The sequence below is a fragment of the Telmatherina bonti genome (assembly GCF_933228915.1).
Source record: "Telmatherina bonti genome assembly, chromosome: 8".
NCBI lineage: Eukaryota > Metazoa > Chordata > Actinopteri > Atheriniformes > Telmatherinidae > Telmatherina > Telmatherina bonti.
The window spans coordinates 13,311,644-13,329,514 of record NC_136626.1 but is presented as its reverse complement, the minus strand read 5'-3'; the positions used below and the strand labels follow the sequence as shown (position 1 = coordinate 13,329,514).

Genomic DNA, 17,871 nt, shown 5'->3' with positions numbered 1-17,871 from the left:
AGAGGGAGAAGAGAAAACTCTCTCGAATTGGAGATGAACCATACAATCCGAGTGATGGTACCAATTTATCCTCATCGGAAGATGTTAAAAGTCGAACAGCGGGTTCACACTTGGCCTATGATCCTGGGAGTTATCAGATCACATCTGGAGGGTATAACCCCACACCTGGCTGCAGCAAGTACACCTTGGATTCAGACATTCAAGGGCAAAATATGAACTCGATGGAATATGTTCCTACTTCACTGAAAAAGACACACATGCATCAAGTCCCTTCTGATCCCCCTAGCCCAAAATATTCAAACAGCACGTCCTCTTCTAAGGGAAAATACACGGTCGACAATTCTAGACCATCTACAGATATGGAATATGACCCACTGTCCAATTACTCTGCTGGAATCACAGTGAAAAGCAAGAGGGAAGAGGGTCCACAAGTTGTTAAGATGGAATCATGCAGGACACCCAAGTTACCAGGACCTGATTTATCAGATGAAGAGTGTGTTGTAGCTTTGAAAAAACCATGCCAGCCAAGTGTAGACGTAAAAAAATATACCATTTCGGACTCTGATGGGGAGAGTTCTGGAACGGAGTACCGACCCACCTCTCTTAGTAATCTCCAGCAAAGAAAAGGCATCATTGGGTCCACTGGAGGTGCTTTGGGGAAGGACAGAAAAGAGAGGACTGAAAGTTTGCAAAATGCGCTGACACAGAGGAATGAGCTGGTACAGAACCCTGACGTGTTAGAAAATGTTAAACAGAAGGAAAACATAGTAAAAAAGAGGACTGCGGATCAAACTAGCCATGGGAAAAGTGGCAAAACTGAGAAAGTGTTTAAACTTGAAAAAGAAGTAAACAAATCATCCAGTAGTAAGAAGAGTACTGGCAATAGTAGTAAAGACAAAGGGTCAATAAATTGCTCCAGTCAGGACTCTGCGAAGAAGGAGAACAAGAGTCAAGAGAAGAAAGATGATAGGAGAAAAACATTAAAGGCAAAGACTTCTGATAAAGTTAAGAAGGAAGGTAGAGATGACAAGAGAAGTAATGATAAGATCAAGACAGTTGAAAAAGTGAAAAGAGACTCAAGCAGTCACGAGAAAGATGTGCGAGAAAGCAAAAAACTCAAAACGTCAGAGAAAGAAAGAGAGCACAGCAAGAATAGGGACCACCAACACAAAAATGGTAAACTTGACAGCAGTAAAAGAGAAAAAGACTTAAAGAAAATGAGTAAAAGCCCTTCTAGCAGCAGTAGAGGAAGTTCAGCAAACAGTAAAGATAAAGTGAAGCCAAGCACAAAGTCATCAAACGGGAAGAGACTCGAGGACAAAAAGCAGAATCTGAGTCTGAGCCATGCAGACCTGTTTGGAGACGAGAGTCCAGACGAGGCTGAACCAGTGGAGGTGGATTATGACGATGAGGTGGAGGAAGTCTTGGTGAGAAAATCAGCTGATGCATTGAAGAGGGGACGTCTGAACAAAAGGAAAGCTTCAGAACGGACTCCATCTTCCTCTGAGGATGAGGACGATCACAACATGGAACCCAGCAGGACTGGTCGGGATGAGGATGGCAGTGCTGAAATGGACTTTTCCAGTTTTCAGGATGATCTGGACTTTGACTCAGATCCCATGGAGGAGTGTTTAAGGATCTTTAACGAATCCAAAGATGTGAAGAGGGAAGACAAGGGAAGGCAAGCGAAGCAGGTACTTTACTTCTCCTGGGTTTTACTTCTTTTTCTTCATTTAACCAATACTGTTTCCTAATGTCTGAATTTGAATTGCCACGCTGTGCTGTGCCCTTTCAGCCTTCTCGGGATTCAGAGGAGGAGAAAAGCACGGATAGCACTTTAACCACTCTTTTCCCTGGTCAAAAGAAGAGAGTGTCTCATTTTGTTGCCAAAGGAAATGTAAGTTTGTCGCCTTAAACATCACAGTGTCGTCTGTCAGTGGTGTGTGCATTACTTTCTGCTAACCCACAATATCACATGTAGCTGAGCATTGGTTAGTGATGACTGAAAGCATTATTGTTAAATTACTACTTATATTTGATGTGCTTGGTCATGTTGCTAACATTACTGCCATTACTAAATGTCCAATCTCCAAATCTCTTTAAGATATTCATTATTGTTACGGAGCAGAAGCAACTGGAAAATAACCATATTTTAGAGGAAAAAAAACCTGGAATATTAGACAAAAATGGCTTCAAGAGGTTGACTAATTGATTGTTTGAGTGATTATGAAGCTCTTTCTTTAAAGAGTGAGTACATATGAGGTAAACATTAACAGGAGAGTTTTTATATAAAACAATTGTAACATTAACATTATTCAGTGGAAGAGGAATAACTGATGAGAAGGATGTTGTCTTTACCAATGAAAGTAAGATCTGTAATGTAAAACATTGAGGGTAGGATAAAGAGTGAAGGAAAAACACTTTGCTTATTAAATCATAACCTGCTTTCACTCTCGGTACAAATAGGATTTCAGGAAGTAGCAAATGAGGAAATGAAGAATGAAAACAAGACATAAAAATAATTGGTCGGGGTTTGCCAGTCCACATAATCCCTTTCTATTATTGTCACACCACTTCATTTTAAAATCAAATTTCCTCTTTTTCAGCCTGATGCACCTTCTAAGACGGTAGTACGGCCGTATAAGAGACCAACAGCCCAAGAGGTCTGCTACCAGCGAATGCAGATGGCACAGCAGCAAGCTGCTCAGCTCTCTGCTTCGGTCAAAGCTGCCTCGCAGAGCTCAAGCCCCAGCTTTTCTGGAGAGAAAAAGAGAATAGCTCACCGTCCTAACCCGCACATATCATCCTCTAAGACAGGTATGAGTTATCTAGAGGCTCTGATAGAACTGCTAAGTAATGAACGACTTAATAAAGTTCTCATATAATTTACAATTGATATTAAATACTCAAATAACACACGTGTGTGTGTGTGTGCGTGCGTGCGTGCGTGTGTGTGTGTGTATGTTCATATACCAGGTCCTGCAGATAATAAACCAGCTGCCAGTCAGGTATCATCCCCCAGTCACACCCTTCAGGGTGTCAGGGCCCAAACTACTGCAGGCATTTTGTCAAAGACCTCATCTACAGCTACACAGAAGAGGATGGCACACACACCCACCATAAAGGTTTGGAAAACCTTTTTTTTTTCTATTTTCTGGTCAGTTTGGTCACTTTTGTGTCTTTTATATGTTGAAATTTCCAAGTTGTTTTATTTTTTCATCTTATTCTGTTTTTGTCTGCAAACATTCTTCAGTGAAAAGATGAACCATCACTGCATTGTTTGATTAATCTACTAAATCAATCCTTTCTTGGCTTTTCCCTCTTTTAGAGCACTTCAATGAGACGTCCTGTTATCCCCACTGAATTTGGGGCCAAAGTTCCCACAAACATCCGCCAGCGCTACCTCAACACTTTCATCGATGAATGCGTCAAATTTTGCTCATCAGAGGAGGCGGCGTTCCTGATGGTATGAACATCTTTTCTTCATTCGGACCCTCAGCTGCTGTAAGAGTTGGACTTAGAAAGATTCATGTTTTTGTTTATCAGCATCTATTACAGATTTAAAAGGTTTATTTTCCACTAATAAGCAAGAATGTCTAGTTTCCAGATGAATATTCAGGTGACAGAGGGGGGTGGGGCTAACATGCAACATGGGACAACAGGACAGGATTCAAACATGGGACGACTGTGCTGAGGAGCTGTAGCCTCCGTAGATCAGGTGATCACTTAACCAGTTTAGTTCAACTAAAGCTGAAATTTGAACTTTATTTGTTTTCAGGCCCTTGATGAGGAGAGGCTGGTGTATGAACGCAGTAGCAGTAAGAACATCTACCTCAACGTAGCTGTAAACACACTGAAGAAGCTCCGGGGCAAGAGCAGTTCATGTCCATCGTCTGCCACCAGTATGTAGCCCCTGTTGTTGTACACTAACATGCACTGTATGTCATGTTGGTATGTGGAGAAAACTATTTGTTCTGCTAAGTTTATGTCCCCACATTGGCATTGCAGAAATGGGACGGTTGTATAAATTTCAGTGGACCAGAATTTTCCATGTGTTTTCTGCAGAGGAATCTGGGTCTGCAGCTAAAAGGAGGGCACTGTCCCACGAGGAGGTTTTAGGGGGTCGTCTTGCAGCCACAACCAGCTTCACTGTCAACAGGTCGGGTAAACAGCAGGAGGAGAAGCTCATTGGTGAGAATGAAGTCCTATTTCTGTTTTAAGTCTTATTCATGATCACATTGAGGATCATAATTATTCTTTTCTTTCTCAGAAATTGCTGTGAAAATAATGATTAACTTATTTATTTCCATATGTTGTTCTTTACACCTCAGCCAGTTTTTCCATTTGTCACATGATCGGATCATTTAAAACAGAAAAACACTGGCGTTACCTCTGACAAAAATTAAAAGCTCAAGAGGGAGCGAGTTGAAAAGAGAAAAAAAAAATACTCAAAGGATCTTTGTGTCAAGTGGAAACGTATGAATTGTTGTTTACTCTGTTGAAGTTGTTTAACAGGAACTGTGAAACTGTGGAAATACTGTCACCATGTGACAATCTTAGGATGTTGTATGCGGCCAACTACCTGTCCCATGACCTAGCATCTGCAGAGAGATGCCTACAACAACACAGCTTTACTGAAACAAGTATTGAGTTTCACTGAAAAACAAAGAAATAAACTGATAAATCCTTAAAGTTTAAACTTGCTGGGCACAGCAGGGTTTCTAAAGGGAGTTCATCTGGTCCTCGGGCCAAAAAAGAAGATATTTTCTCATTTCATCTTTGCTTAAACCGTTTTTGAGCAGAAAAGCCAAACAAATAAGACGACTGTGTGACTATTTCTCATGAGATCAGAGTGAAACGAGCAGATTTTAACTGTGCACTCAAGAAGGGTTCAAAGATTTTACCTTCAATATAATTTATTAATGTACTATAAAAACCAAGATGTTAAATTAAATAAATACATTTTATTTAAAAAAAAAGATTAAAAACAAATTACAAGGCTGTAAAAAAAACAATGGTCCATTTTAAATAAGGCAAAAAATGAAATAGTTGACATAATAAATAAAACTTGTTTGTTTTTTGCTATAAAAGTGCTTTGATAGGCTTTTGGTGGACACTTAAACTCTGTGTTTCATGGGTGTAAGCGCTACGGTAAAGGTGGGGTTTAAAGACACACATGCAGCGATTAGAAAGCTTACCAGCAAAAGTCATTTTCCTGTGGCTGATCTGCTCCCACAGTGGGCTTTTATTTTCTTGTTGTCACAGTTTGTGTGACATAGCGTGTACAGCTGTGGCTAGAGGGACATGAGCTGAACTATTTCATTTTCCTGCTCACCAGGCTGACAGAATTTCTGCTCACATGATTAGAAAATAAGTGACACTGACAACTCCAGCATAATATACTTTTATCTAAAAGCACTCTAAAAGTGGCCTAAATAAAAAAGCTGGAATTGGGCTTTTATGTTTTTTTCCACTCTCGTCTTGGAAGCCGTCAGAAAAAAGACGGTGGCATTCAGCCTCCTGCAGATCATGCTGAACATTTCTTCAGTATTTCAGAAATTCTAATCACTTTCTGCCATTCATGCAGCCTTTCGGTGCTTCTGCCTGTTCACATTTTCAGTGCAGACTTTACTGTATCGATATTTAGCGGTCTTTGTCTCCCTGTAGGAGCCACTCTGTACAGGAAGCTGAAGGCATACTTGATGACAGAGGAGCAGCTGCAGGAACATGGATACCCCAGGACAAACCCTGAGGCTTCAGGCAAAGCAGTCATTTACAACCTCCCAGAGAAAAAGGTCATAGCAGACCGTGAGTAACTTGCAAGACTCTTTACAACATGATGGAGTTTATAACAACACTGATACAAATGACCCAGCGCTTAATTTACGTTCCAACTGAAGGACTCTGATGTTTTCCAGCATTCACCAAGATATGCTGTCGCTGCGGTGCAGAGTATAAGGTCAATGTCAACGGCAACTGTGTGCGGAAAGAGGAATGTAACTTTCACTGGGGTCGATTACGGCGACATAAAGGTGAACCCCCATTAGCACTGCTGTAGAAACTGCTAAAGATGAAATGATCCACTTCACCTCTTTTTTCATTCTTCATTGCAAGTCTTTTTTATTTTACTTTTTGATCTGTTTCTTTTGGTCTTGTGTTTTCTTTTCTTCCAGTTGCTGGGGGCTGGGAGACCACCTATAGCTGCTGCACTGCCACTGTGGGAGCTCCAGGATGCCAAATGGCCAAGGTATTATCAGAACAGAGCACAACATGACATGTCAGGATGCTCAAAAGGGTTTTTTTTTTTAAAATTATTGTTGATTAGTGTTGAAATAAAAAAGCAAGGTTCACATGTTGCTGTGTTTCAGATTTGTAGCAATTATTATCAAGAATCAAACAGTTTGATCGGTGTGATGTTCTGAAGGCATGATTTCAGACACAAGCAGTAGTTTTTAAAGCTGATTGTATTTATGTAACGTTGCTGTCAGGAACAGCTTATTAGTTTTGAGTTATGTTACTAGCAGACAAGCTGAATAGCTGACCTCTGCCTTGTCAGAGGTAATTAGGAAGATGGGGTGTATCTGGAGAGGAGGGTCCGCCGGAGAGTCGAATCCCGGATTGAGGAGGAGCAGTGTGGTTTTTGTCCTGGTCGCGGAACAGTGGACCAGCTCTATATTCTCTTTGGGGTCCTGGAGGGGGCATGGGAGTTTGCCCAACCAGTCTACATGTGCTTTGTGGACCTGGAGAAGGCGTTCGACCGTGTCCCCCGGGGGCTCCTGTGGGGGGTACTCCGGGAGTATGGGGTACCGGACCCCCTTGTACGAGCTGTCCGGTCCCTGTACGACAGGTGTCAGAGCTTGGTCTGCATTGCCGGTAGTAAGTCAGATTCATTTCCGGTGAGGGTTGGACTCCGCCAAGGCTGCCCTTTATCACCGATTCTGTTCATAACTTACATGGACAGAATTTCTAGGCGCAGCCGAGGTGTTGAGGGGATCCGACTTGGTGGCCTCAGGATTGGGTCCCTGCTTTTTGCGGATGACGTGGTCCTGTTGGCTTCATCTGGTCGTGATCTCCAGCTCTCGCTTGAGCGATTCGCGGCCGAGTGTGAAGCGGCAGGGATGAGAATCAGCACCTCCAAATCTGAGACCATGGTCCTCAGCTGGAATAGGGTGGATTGCCCTCTCCGGGTCGGGAGTCAGGTCCTGCCTCAAGTGGAGGAGTTTAAATATCTCGGGGTCTTGTTCACGAGTGAGGGAAGGATGGAGCGTGAGATCGACAGACGGATCGGTGCGGCGTCTGCAGTAATGCGGACTCTGCGCCGGTCTGTCGTGGTGAAGAAGGAGCTGAGCCAGAAGGCGAAGCTCTCGATTTACCAGTCGATCTACGTTCCTACCCTCACCTATGGTCATGAGCTGTGGGTCGTGACCGAAAGAACGAGATCTCGTATACAGGCGGCTGAAATGGGTTTCCTCCGCAGGGTGGCCGGGCTCTCCCTTAGAGATAGGGTGAGGAGCTCAGTCATCCGGGAGGGGCTCAGAGTAGAGCCGCTGCTCCTCCGCATCGAGAGGAACCAGTTGAGGTGGCTCGGGCATCTGGTCAGGATGCCTCCTGGACGCCTCCCTGGTGAGGTGTTCCAGGCACGTCCCTCTGGGAGGAGACCCCGGGGAAGACCCAGGACACGCTGGAGGGATTACATCTCTCGGCTGGCCTGGGAACGCCTCGGGATCCCCCCCGCAGAGTTGGCAGATGTGGCTGGGGAGAGGGAAGTCTGGGCTTCCCTGCTTAGGCTGCTGCCCCCGCGACCCGACCCCGGATAAGTGGCAGAAGATGAGTGGATGGATGGGTATATGTGATTGATTTTTATTAATCATTTGGACGTTTCACTCACATTGCGGCAGCCTTTTGTTGTACAACAGTATTTTAAAACAAATATCTTCATTCCAAAATGAAAAAGCTACTTAGAAGTGATGCATAGTACAAAGCAAAGTTGTTCTGCACTGACAAACCTGCCCACAGCGAGATGATATGAGTTTAACGGAAAAGAAGTAATTATCCCGTCTGTGTTGTACTGTATAATGGAAAGCAACAAAAATGACAGCGTTGGTTCAGTTATTCACATATTGGCCACATTTCCATTAAAGCCTCTCAGCCTTCATTCAGACATGCCTGTGAGGTGAAGGAAAGAGCCAGTGTGTTAAATACTTGCGATTTATGTGAGCTTATTTAGTGTAGGCTGTAGCTTTAGGCTGCTGTAGACCTTGACACATTTCTAACAAGTCATGAAGCCATAATAATTCATAAGAGCTTGCAGAGTTTTCAGTGACGCATTAAACACTGCAGTTGTGGGTGGAAGTGGTTGAAAATATTGTCTACATGTTTAAGCTTGTTGAACAGTCAGTGTTAGCTTTTAATTGCACTACACAGTAGCAGCAAATCCATTATCAGTGTGAGACAAATTTGACATTTATTTCCTCTGAGGACACCTCTTCATACCATCACCGCAGGGTTTTAGAAGAGAAGCTGCATCGTCGCAAAAGATCCAGCGCCATTCTTATCTTAAAATCAGTGCTGCAGTTATTTGCTGTAGATAAAACTTTGGAAAGTTTTATCACAACAGCGCTGTTGTGTATTTAATATGTCACATTCGTCTGAATAGATGTCAGATTTACCCACAACTCCTGTATGTGCCTGTCCATTAATGTAAATGCACTCATTCACACTTATGCTGTGTGATATGAATGTGTTAAAGGGTCTGATTCACCTTGTGGGTTGTTCAAACACGACACCAACACACTGATTTGCCACCAGGTTAATGAAAAGCAGTGCATGTGTAAAATGGGACGATGGAAATCAACAGATCTCAAAGCATTGTTCACAAAACGGATGCATTTCCACACTTCCAATGCAAAGGTACTGGGACACAGCAGCCGTGTCGTTTCAAGAAAACGTCTCATTACTTGGACTAATTTAAATTCATTCTTCAGCTTGTTTGGTAGCATGAAAACTGAGATCTGGAGCAATGGGAAGGGGTCATGCATGTTTGAGTCCAGATTTTCCCCAAACAATTTGGTGGATGAAGTGCTGCTGCCATCATACCTGCTGCCCACCATATAATTCTCTGGAGGCAATGTTATAATCTGGAGTTATCTCTGTAGGTCAGGTGTGGATTCAGCTACTTTATCTGTCTAAGATATGAAGTATTACTTCAACACTTTAAGTAAACAAGTTTTTCCATTGAAAATCCCTTTCTTTTTTCTCTTTCTTTGTGGAACAAGCATATTTCAATATGACATGGTCAGAATTAATAGGGCTTAGAGATTTATCATCCATTCATCTGTTTTGCATTCCCATGTTATCATAGACAGAGTTTTAATGAGCATGAGCCTATCCCAGCTGTTCCTGGGCATGAGCCGGGCCCATTTATACACGGCTTGGACACAACCGAGTTCAGACCTTAACTCTTATTTATCAAGAAGCTAATCATTACAAGTAGCATTGTTAAGTAAACGGTCACACGATTAACACAGAAAACCTGTTTATTATTAAACTGATATTTTATTTTGTCCATGTTTGGCTGGGTAGATCCATATTCTTTTTTTTTTTTTACTGTAATTTCTTGTTAAATATAGAAATACTTTCCCTAATTTCCACACCATGCTAATGTCCTTATTTGTTTATTATTAAAGATGATTATCTGGTTTAAAATGCTTCCTGTCCTCACAGCAACATGTTCAAGATGGGCGGAAAGAGTCACTTGATGGCTACGTTTCGACATTCAGCAAACTTCTGCCGCCTGATGGAAACGCAGGAGTGTTTGCTTTGGACTGTGAGATGGTGAATCCCACGCTGAAGCTGTCGAAACTTTGATTAATGTTTCATGTGAGAATTGTTCCTCAGTATTTTTTTTAAATCTCGTTATTAATTCTGTCACATTTTTTTCCTGCGTGTGGAAACAGTGTTACACAAAGCAAGGTCTGGAGCTGACGAGGGTGACGGTCATCGACTCTGAGATGAAAGTTATCTACGACACGTTTGTCAAACCTGAGAGCAAAGTGGTGGACTACAATACGCGGTAAATCCACTCAGCCACTGTGCCAGCTAGTGGAAAGAGTTTTTGTTCTACCTCACTCTAAATCCGTGTTTCTGAGTCTAGGTGCTCAGGACCCACTGCCTGTTTTAGATGTGTTCCTGCTCCAACACAACTGTTTAAGATTAATGTACTTCCTCATCAAATTGTCTGGCGGCCTGTTAACCAGACATTCATTTTACTCAGGCTTAAAGTACAGCCACCTCTAAAACAAGCAGGGCAGTGGGTCCTGAGGACCTGCATTGAGAAAGTTGTGTATTTGTGGTCTTATAAGCAGTTACTACACACGATCTCCACGTTGAACAGATTTTCAGGTGTGACAGAGGAGGACTTGGAGAGCACCACCATCACCCTGAGAGATGTTCAGGCTGTGCTGCTCAGTATGTTCAGCGCTGAATCCATCCTGATCGGACACAGTCTGGAGAGTGACCTCCTCGCTCTGAAGGTAAGGCTCTCCTTCAGCTTCTTCTTCTTCTTAGAGGTGGTTTATTAGCAGAATGATAAAGAGCAAGTTATCAAATGTGCAATTCATCTTTCTGCTCTTCACCATTTGATAATGAGAGATGTATCTTTTTTATGGGATTTTTCTTAATTTTGCAGCAGAATCTCAACTTTTCAGTTTTAGTTTTGGCAAGAAAGATGAAGTTCTGCTTCAGCACAGAAATTAAATTCTGTTTAATAGAAGCAATTCTTCCTTATGAACACAGTATTAAAGGCACTACAGAGGGAGTTCTGGTGTCTTTTGTTTCTTTGATTTATTATGGTATCCTAAAAAACATAAGGACACAAAAACATTAATCTCTCAAGTCAGTTCTAGCATTAATGGAATAATCACTTTGTGTCGTGGTTTTCTGTCGAATAAGTGAAAAGAAAAAATCAAAACCTTTCGATATCACTCATTTTCTATCATTATTTCAGCTCATCCACAGTTCAGTCATAGACACGGCCATCGTGTTTCCTCACCGCCTTGGTTTGCCCTACAAACGTGCCTTGAAGAACCTGATGGCTGATCACCTTAAACGCATCATCCAGGACAATGGTGAGAAGTGAACGAGAAAGAATGAATTGTTTAACTCTTTAAAATCCTTCAGTTTTCACATAAAACAGTTTTTTTTATGATTGAAGGAGTTGTTGTAGGCCAACTATTTAACTGGTCTGCTTTTACTTCACCCTTGTGGACAGTTTTTGTGGTAGGATCTTCTACAAGTGGAGTAAAGTGTGGCTTCAGAAATAAATTGCACTGGCTAAAAGGAGATAAGTGTTTACCGAATCAACAGCTACAACTACGGTTGTAGTCTGGAACGGCATACACAACTCAAAACTCAAGAGCCTTAGCTTCCTAGTGGTAGAGATTTATTTAGTCTCATCCCAGCCAAGGAGCATCTGATACCAACAGCTTAAATCTCTAGTCACTGAAAAATAACAGTGCTGCTAACAATAAGTAAAATAATTCACTATGTAAATGTGAAGTGCTGAGAAATTGTTCACCAGTCTGTACAGATACGACCTGGATTATTAAATATGTGACATGTATAAAACTAAACTGAATCTTTTTAGGAAATTGATGAAAAACTGATTTATCTTCATTTATTCATGTTTAGTTTTGTGTGACTTATTTACATGTCAAAGGTAACAAAACAGGATGTCTAGAGAGTAGATTTCTAATCTTCATCTCTACCTGAATGAATGCAGAATCAGTCTGCAGTGTTAGCGTCATTATTTAGCTTTATGATCTCTTAGTAGCTTTAAGTCTCTGTCAAGGATTAATTCTGTTAAGGCTTTTTTCTTACCTCCCCCAAGGAGGTTGTTTTTACCGGCGTTTATCTGTTTGTGTTCAAGATAATTAAAAAAGTTATGGACAGATTTTAATTGAATTTTCAGGAGTTGTTGGAAATGTGAAAAGGAAGAACTGATTTAATTTTGAAGGTGATCCGGATCACCGTTTAGATCCAGGAATTTTTTAAAGCCTTTCGGAGGTTTGTGCTCTCCGAGTGTTTTTCTAGTTTGCAGTTTGGGTCGGGAAATCCTTCCTGCGTTTTTTCAGCCATGTCTTCCTTCCTAGTTTCTTCTTCACTACTTTGTATTTTCATCTTAACACTCTATTTATTAGCAGGGTGTTGAATCAGGTACGAGCTGTGGGAGGAGGAGGAGGGGAGCCAGGAGAAGAAGCTTACGAAAAATAAGAAATGAACAACTTCAATTTGGCCCAAACGTTTTGATTGTTCAGAGTTTTTACAGATTTAAACTGAGGCGTCTAACTATATTTCTTATTGTTCATGGTTACAAAATGTATAAACTATTATCAGGATGAGGAACCACTTCACCCAGAGTAAAAAAAAAAAAAAAAAAAAAAAGTCTCTGAGCTGGATTACCTACCAGCTTTCAGTGCCGCCTAAACTTGTTGGCTTTATTAACTGCATTGTGCCCAACCCACCAACAGATGTCGCTGTTTATATTTATTCTTCAGTAACAGATAAAATAGAAATGTGTTTATGCCCTTCAAGTATTAAGGTCTGACTAAAAGTAAACAAAAATTTCTCAAGAGGTAATTTTCAAACCTTATTTTTAATTCCTAATTCAGTTCCTTCATCAATTTTTCATGTTTTCTGTGTGATTGATTAGTTTTTTTTTTGTCTTTTGTAGTTAAAATATATGTTGTGAAATTAAGTTTCAGTGAATGCAAAGGCATACTTAAAGGGAAACACACATGTTGAAGAGCTCTACTGTGAGTCTGTAAGATTTTTTTTTATTTTGCCTCTGTCATTTCTGCTGGAGGTTGTATTAGAGGCGACTTGGATTGCGAATCCCACCCTCCAGTCGGTGTCTTATGTTTTAGGTGCTACATGTGGCTTGAACCAGAAATACGATCAGCGTTTTCACATTTCTTTTTCAGTATATTCTGAACTTTCTTTCTGTTGTAACTTAAGAAGAACGCAGTGCTGAGATAATTGTCTTTGTGTTTCCAGTGGAGGGCCACGACTCGAGTGAAGATGCATCCGCCTGCATGGAGCTCATGATCTGGAAGCTTAAAGAGGATGCAAAGGTCAAAAGATGACCTCTGACCCTCCACCTGTATCAGTACAACGTCTGGCCTTCATGTAGGTTGCAGGGAGATGCGGGAGTTTCAGAAACATGCACTTTCTCTCAGAGAGTTTAGCTCACAGTCACAGTGAAGGATGACTGGGAAGAGATGAGTGCAGTAGCACTGTTGGTCGGAGGGGAGCTCTCTGCACCTTTACAGCAATAGGAACAGAAATTAGCTATGTTTTCATTTGCCTCTTGATACTTCAGTTCTAAATTATGTTAACAAAAAGCAATTTGTTTATTTGAGCTGTGTCTTCTTTTATGGCCTCAAGCATTTACAAATGAGAGTATTTCTGTTGAAGAACTTCTTAAAAAGCAGGGGCATTGATGATTAATATAATACACATGCAGGGCTGAATGTTCAGCCTAACTTGCACTATGATAGAAATGCTGTCATCGTATGGGGTCCAAGTCTGAGTACCTCATGTGTGTTCTGATGCATTCACTTCTCACGAAGAACATGTTACTTCTTAGTGCATTGATGTCTTAGTCTGTTGAACACTGCTATGTAAATGCACTCGTATTTTTCACTTTCACCAAGTTTCTTGTAACTAATGCACCATCTATGTGGCAGTTCTTATCAAGTTTGTCATTTAGCTCTTAAACCTGACAAATCCTTTAATACTTGATCATATAAACGACAGTAAGAGGACATATAGAACCTCTGATGCTACCTTATCTGATTTAGTCAGTGACCGTACGTTGTAGTTCAGGCAAAATTCAGATTATAGCCACAACTGTCTGTGTCATTTTCAGTGCATGGCACCAAACAGGAATCTTTTTGATAACAGATATTCTTTCATAAACTAGGATCAGTGTTTTCACCAGGCCTGGGTTAGTAATTGCGAGCTCTTATCGTCTAACCTATGACGTTTTATGTTGACAAAGAAAGAAAATGTACCGGAGAGCTGTAAATAAGCTGAAAGCGGTTTCATTTGTATTTGTTTATTTTTTGGTTGTTTATCTTTTTCTATTAAATGATACTAGTTAAAAGAAGTGATTGGTCTGTTTTAACGTTGTCAAACTTCCTCCTTTCACAACTTGTAAAATGTTAATGCAGTTATGGACCTCTGCTTCCCCTTTGTCCTTTCAGGATATATTTACCTTTACCCTGCTTTCTGCCTCTACTTGTTATACAGAAATAGAGTACTTATACTACAGGTACATGTACTTTTACTAGTACCTTTATCTAGTTTGTGCTGTTTCCATATATTCATATACTCACTGAATACGCTAAAAGGAACACTGTTCAAATCAATTAATTGAATATTAATGCTAAACATCTGTAACCTTTTATGACCAGATTTCAAAATCAAGGGTTTCAGATTTTGCTAATAAGCATGACAGTAAGTTCAGCAGGCTTCCTTATCACAGAGTGTGGAAAGTAGTACTTCAGCACGAATGTGCAGCTGATAAAGCTACAAAAATTATGCAGTGCAATCAGCTCAACTCAACTTTATCTATAAAGCCCTTTGCAACAACCACAGTTGAAACAAAGTGCATAATCAGCCATATCGTGTTAATATGGTCCAAACTTCTTTGCATCTGGTGGAATCCATGCCATGAAGACATTTCATCAGGTATTAAAGAAGACGGTAAAATCTGTGACCCACTGAGAAAGATAAAAAAAAAAACAACAAAAAAAACTGAGTATCTTTGTGCCGAAAAACATGTTTTTGATTTATAGAATTTACAGATGAGTTATTTTCTAAACAACAGTTCAGCTCCTATGCAAAACAGACTCACAACAAGACAGCCAAGGAGTAGCACACCTAAATGTGGTATATCCAGGAACGTTTTAATGGGACAGCCAAGATAAGACAGAGGTCAGTGTGGGAAGCCAAACAGTAGATATCTGTAACAACACTGTCCAGCAGCATCATTACCTTTAGTTCAAATTATTGTGTGAAATAGGATCCTTAGATGTCTGGGAACCCTTAAATAACAGTGTTTATCCTTTTGTAATATTAATCAAAAAGAAAAAGTTCTTTATCTCACAGAGGAAAGAAAGATTTTAAACATTGATATTGCAGAATAAACACTCAAAGATGAACCAATAAGCAGTATAGCAGTTGTTCTTGTTGGTGCTGGAATTTACTGTCTGAAGTGTGATTCTGTTTTCAACGGCATCAGATTGTTACCCACAAACCCTCAAACCTCGCATCCTGGTTCATTTGCTGTCACCTTCTATTAAATCTGAAAACAGATTTGCATTTAATGACAATATTTAAGCTAAAATAACCAAGAGTGCTTTACAGGGTAAAACCAGAACATTAAAGAACACAACAATAAAACCTCTGAAACAAAACTTTAAAGATTAAAAGCGGACTATCATAGTGGCAAAGTGCAAACAATAACAAAAGACCGAAGACAAATGACTTTTATTACCCTGTTAATGATCTTAATGATTAACCAATCAGAACTGGACTGACCACAGGGGTGGTCAATGAAATTTCTGAGGTGGCTTTGACCCCCCTCGGGGTCCCAACCATAGACTGTATTTAAAAAGATGGACGTAGCCTCCATGACGTCACCCATAGGTTTCTGAAGAGCTGTGTAAGCGGTTCCTACCATCGCCATCTTGGGATGCGTGTTGTCTCGCCCAATAAAATTTGGGCAAAGAGTTGGAGCTTAGGGGGGGGCTCATGGTGGATGATTGATGACAAGTGTACTCCAAGTTGCCTGTAGCTAAGAGCTAATCGATCTATCCCAGATATAACAGAAGCTAACCAGCTAACGGTGGAAAGCGGGCTAAAGCTAAGTCACGTTGTTAACTGGCTAAACACCACGGTTGTTCTACGTTCTTCTGACTTGAAGCAGGAGATTGGTACCTGTCAATCAAAAGGACACGCCCCTAAATATGCCAGATTTTGAGATTAAATTACTTTTGAACAGGCAAGTTAAAAAAAAAAATCACTTCCCCCACAGTTGTCATGAAGGTAAATCTGACCTATGAACCGAAAATGAATTTTTGAACCAGGCTGTAAACATGTTTATTTCTGCCGTGAAGTTGGTCTTTATAACATGGGAGTCTATGGGGATTTACCCTGTTTTGGAGCCCCTAGAGGATGAAGGGGGAACTGCAGTTTTATGCACACTTTTAACTGCCGGAGGTTGCTGCTTGGTCCCAACTAGAAACAGTGGAGTCTCGTAAGAAAGAGGGGTCCCAGTGTCCCAGAGACAAAGACTTTGAAACATGATTTTTTTAGGATCCTTAAGGTGTCTCCATATTACTTTTGCTTGTTGCTGGTGGCAACCAATGTCACATGGGTTTTTATTAGTGGCCACTTTGAATTTATGTTAATGGATGTTTATTTACCGAGACGTATCAGTAAAGATGCATTGCAGGTGCATTTAAAGAAAACAAGCTTGTTTTAGATAGTTGTGTCTGACAAGAAATTATTTTTTAGTTGCTTTATTAGAACTGGCTGAAATGTGCTCTGGACTTCCTACCCAACTAAAAGAAAAATACAATCCAGATCCAGGAATATGTTAATGTAGCTTGAACTATAAGATATTTTTCCTACAGCGCAATATTTTAAGATTTACATTGTGTACAAGTGCTTGCTTCAAACTCTGAGGTCTAAGAAAATTTTAACAGAAAAATGTACGATTCTAACCATGCTAACCACGAACAAAATGCCAACTTAAACGTATGCAACAAATAACATACAGTGGTGGCATAAGAACTGTTGATTCCATGTTTTCCTCAGAAGTTAAGCTTCCTGGAAAATCTGATCTTTTATCTCAAATGCTTGATTTTTATATCACACTTTTTACACCATTACAATTTTAACTTTGTAAAATAATATTTGTAGTCAGAATAAATAATTTCTTCATGTCCCTTAACTTTAGAAAAGTAGAATCCAAAAATCTAAAGTCTAAACTAGCTGGAAGTGAATACATTACATTTCACAATGAGCTTTAGTAAAATCTAAAAAACTGCAGTCATATTTAGCTGCATAACTCCTTTTCCCCACATTGCAGGACATTTAGTTTTCTATAATACTGCTATTGAAGTAGAACTTTGTTTTAAAAACTGAAACTTGTTCTTTGTGCATGTTGCAGCAATAGATCTGAATACCTCCTTCTCCACTGCTGCACAAATAGTTTCTGACACTGTGACAGCTGCCTCTTGCAGTCTATATGTTCCTTTAACAGCAGGTGCATTGAGTGTAAATTCTCCTTTCCTCAGCAGATGTGTAATTTGTAGAAAAGAAACAGGAGAGAATGCTAAACTGAGAGGCCCATCCTTTCTTCAGTTTGTTTGCCTATTAAGCTCCTCCCGTCACATGTCAGTATGCATTTCCCAAGGCTGGGCCACAGACCCCAGGTATAAAAAGAGCCAGTTAGCAGGGATCAATACCTACACAATGTTGCAGTGACAGGGAGGGGGGCTTCCTAGTGTTCGCTGAGTGTTCCAGAGATTTCGAACATGTGGAGCAAAGCAGCTTAGAGGGGTCGTCTTCATTATCAAATTCGATTAGTGCCTCTCTGTCTCTCTCCCTGTGATCACCTTTAACTAGTGGGGGGTCATGAGGGGAAAGCTGCGGGTCTGGGCTACTGAACTGACCACATGCTGGACACAGAAAGTAGTGTTATCTCTGAAAGAGCATCAGGAAAGAAACACTTTACTGCCTCAGTACTAGGTGGACCTGAAACTGTTCAAGAAAATAGTAAAACAGAGTTTTTTTTTTGTT

General features: G+C 40.6%; 1 protein-coding gene across 1 annotated transcript in view; it reads left to right on the top strand.

Moving 5' to 3' along the window:
* Positions 1–14,067, top strand: part of rexo1 (REX1, RNA exonuclease 1 homolog) — a 17,004-nt gene extending 2,937 nt beyond the window's left edge. The window contains exons 2-16 of the mRNA XM_079245483.1: positions 1–1,694; positions 1,796–1,897; positions 2,607–2,817; positions 2,977–3,125; positions 3,329–3,466; positions 3,779–3,902; positions 4,066–4,191; positions 5,668–5,808; positions 5,919–6,032; positions 6,174–6,247; positions 9,724–9,834; positions 9,957–10,072; positions 10,394–10,532; positions 11,006–11,126; positions 13,054–14,067. The exon at positions 1–1,694 is cut by the window's left edge and continues 138 nt beyond it. Coding sequence (XP_079101609.1) covers positions 1–1,694; positions 1,796–1,897; positions 2,607–2,817; positions 2,977–3,125; positions 3,329–3,466; positions 3,779–3,902; positions 4,066–4,191; positions 5,668–5,808; positions 5,919–6,032; positions 6,174–6,247; positions 9,724–9,834; positions 9,957–10,072; positions 10,394–10,532; positions 11,006–11,126; positions 13,054–13,142 — 3,449 coding nt within the window. The 3' untranslated portion in view covers positions 13,143–14,067. The remainder of the gene's footprint in view (positions 1,695–1,795; positions 1,898–2,606; positions 2,818–2,976; positions 3,126–3,328; positions 3,467–3,778; positions 3,903–4,065; positions 4,192–5,667; positions 5,809–5,918; positions 6,033–6,173; positions 6,248–9,723; positions 9,835–9,956; positions 10,073–10,393; positions 10,533–11,005; positions 11,127–13,053) is intronic.
* Positions 14,068–17,871: the final 3,804 nt, after the last annotated feature.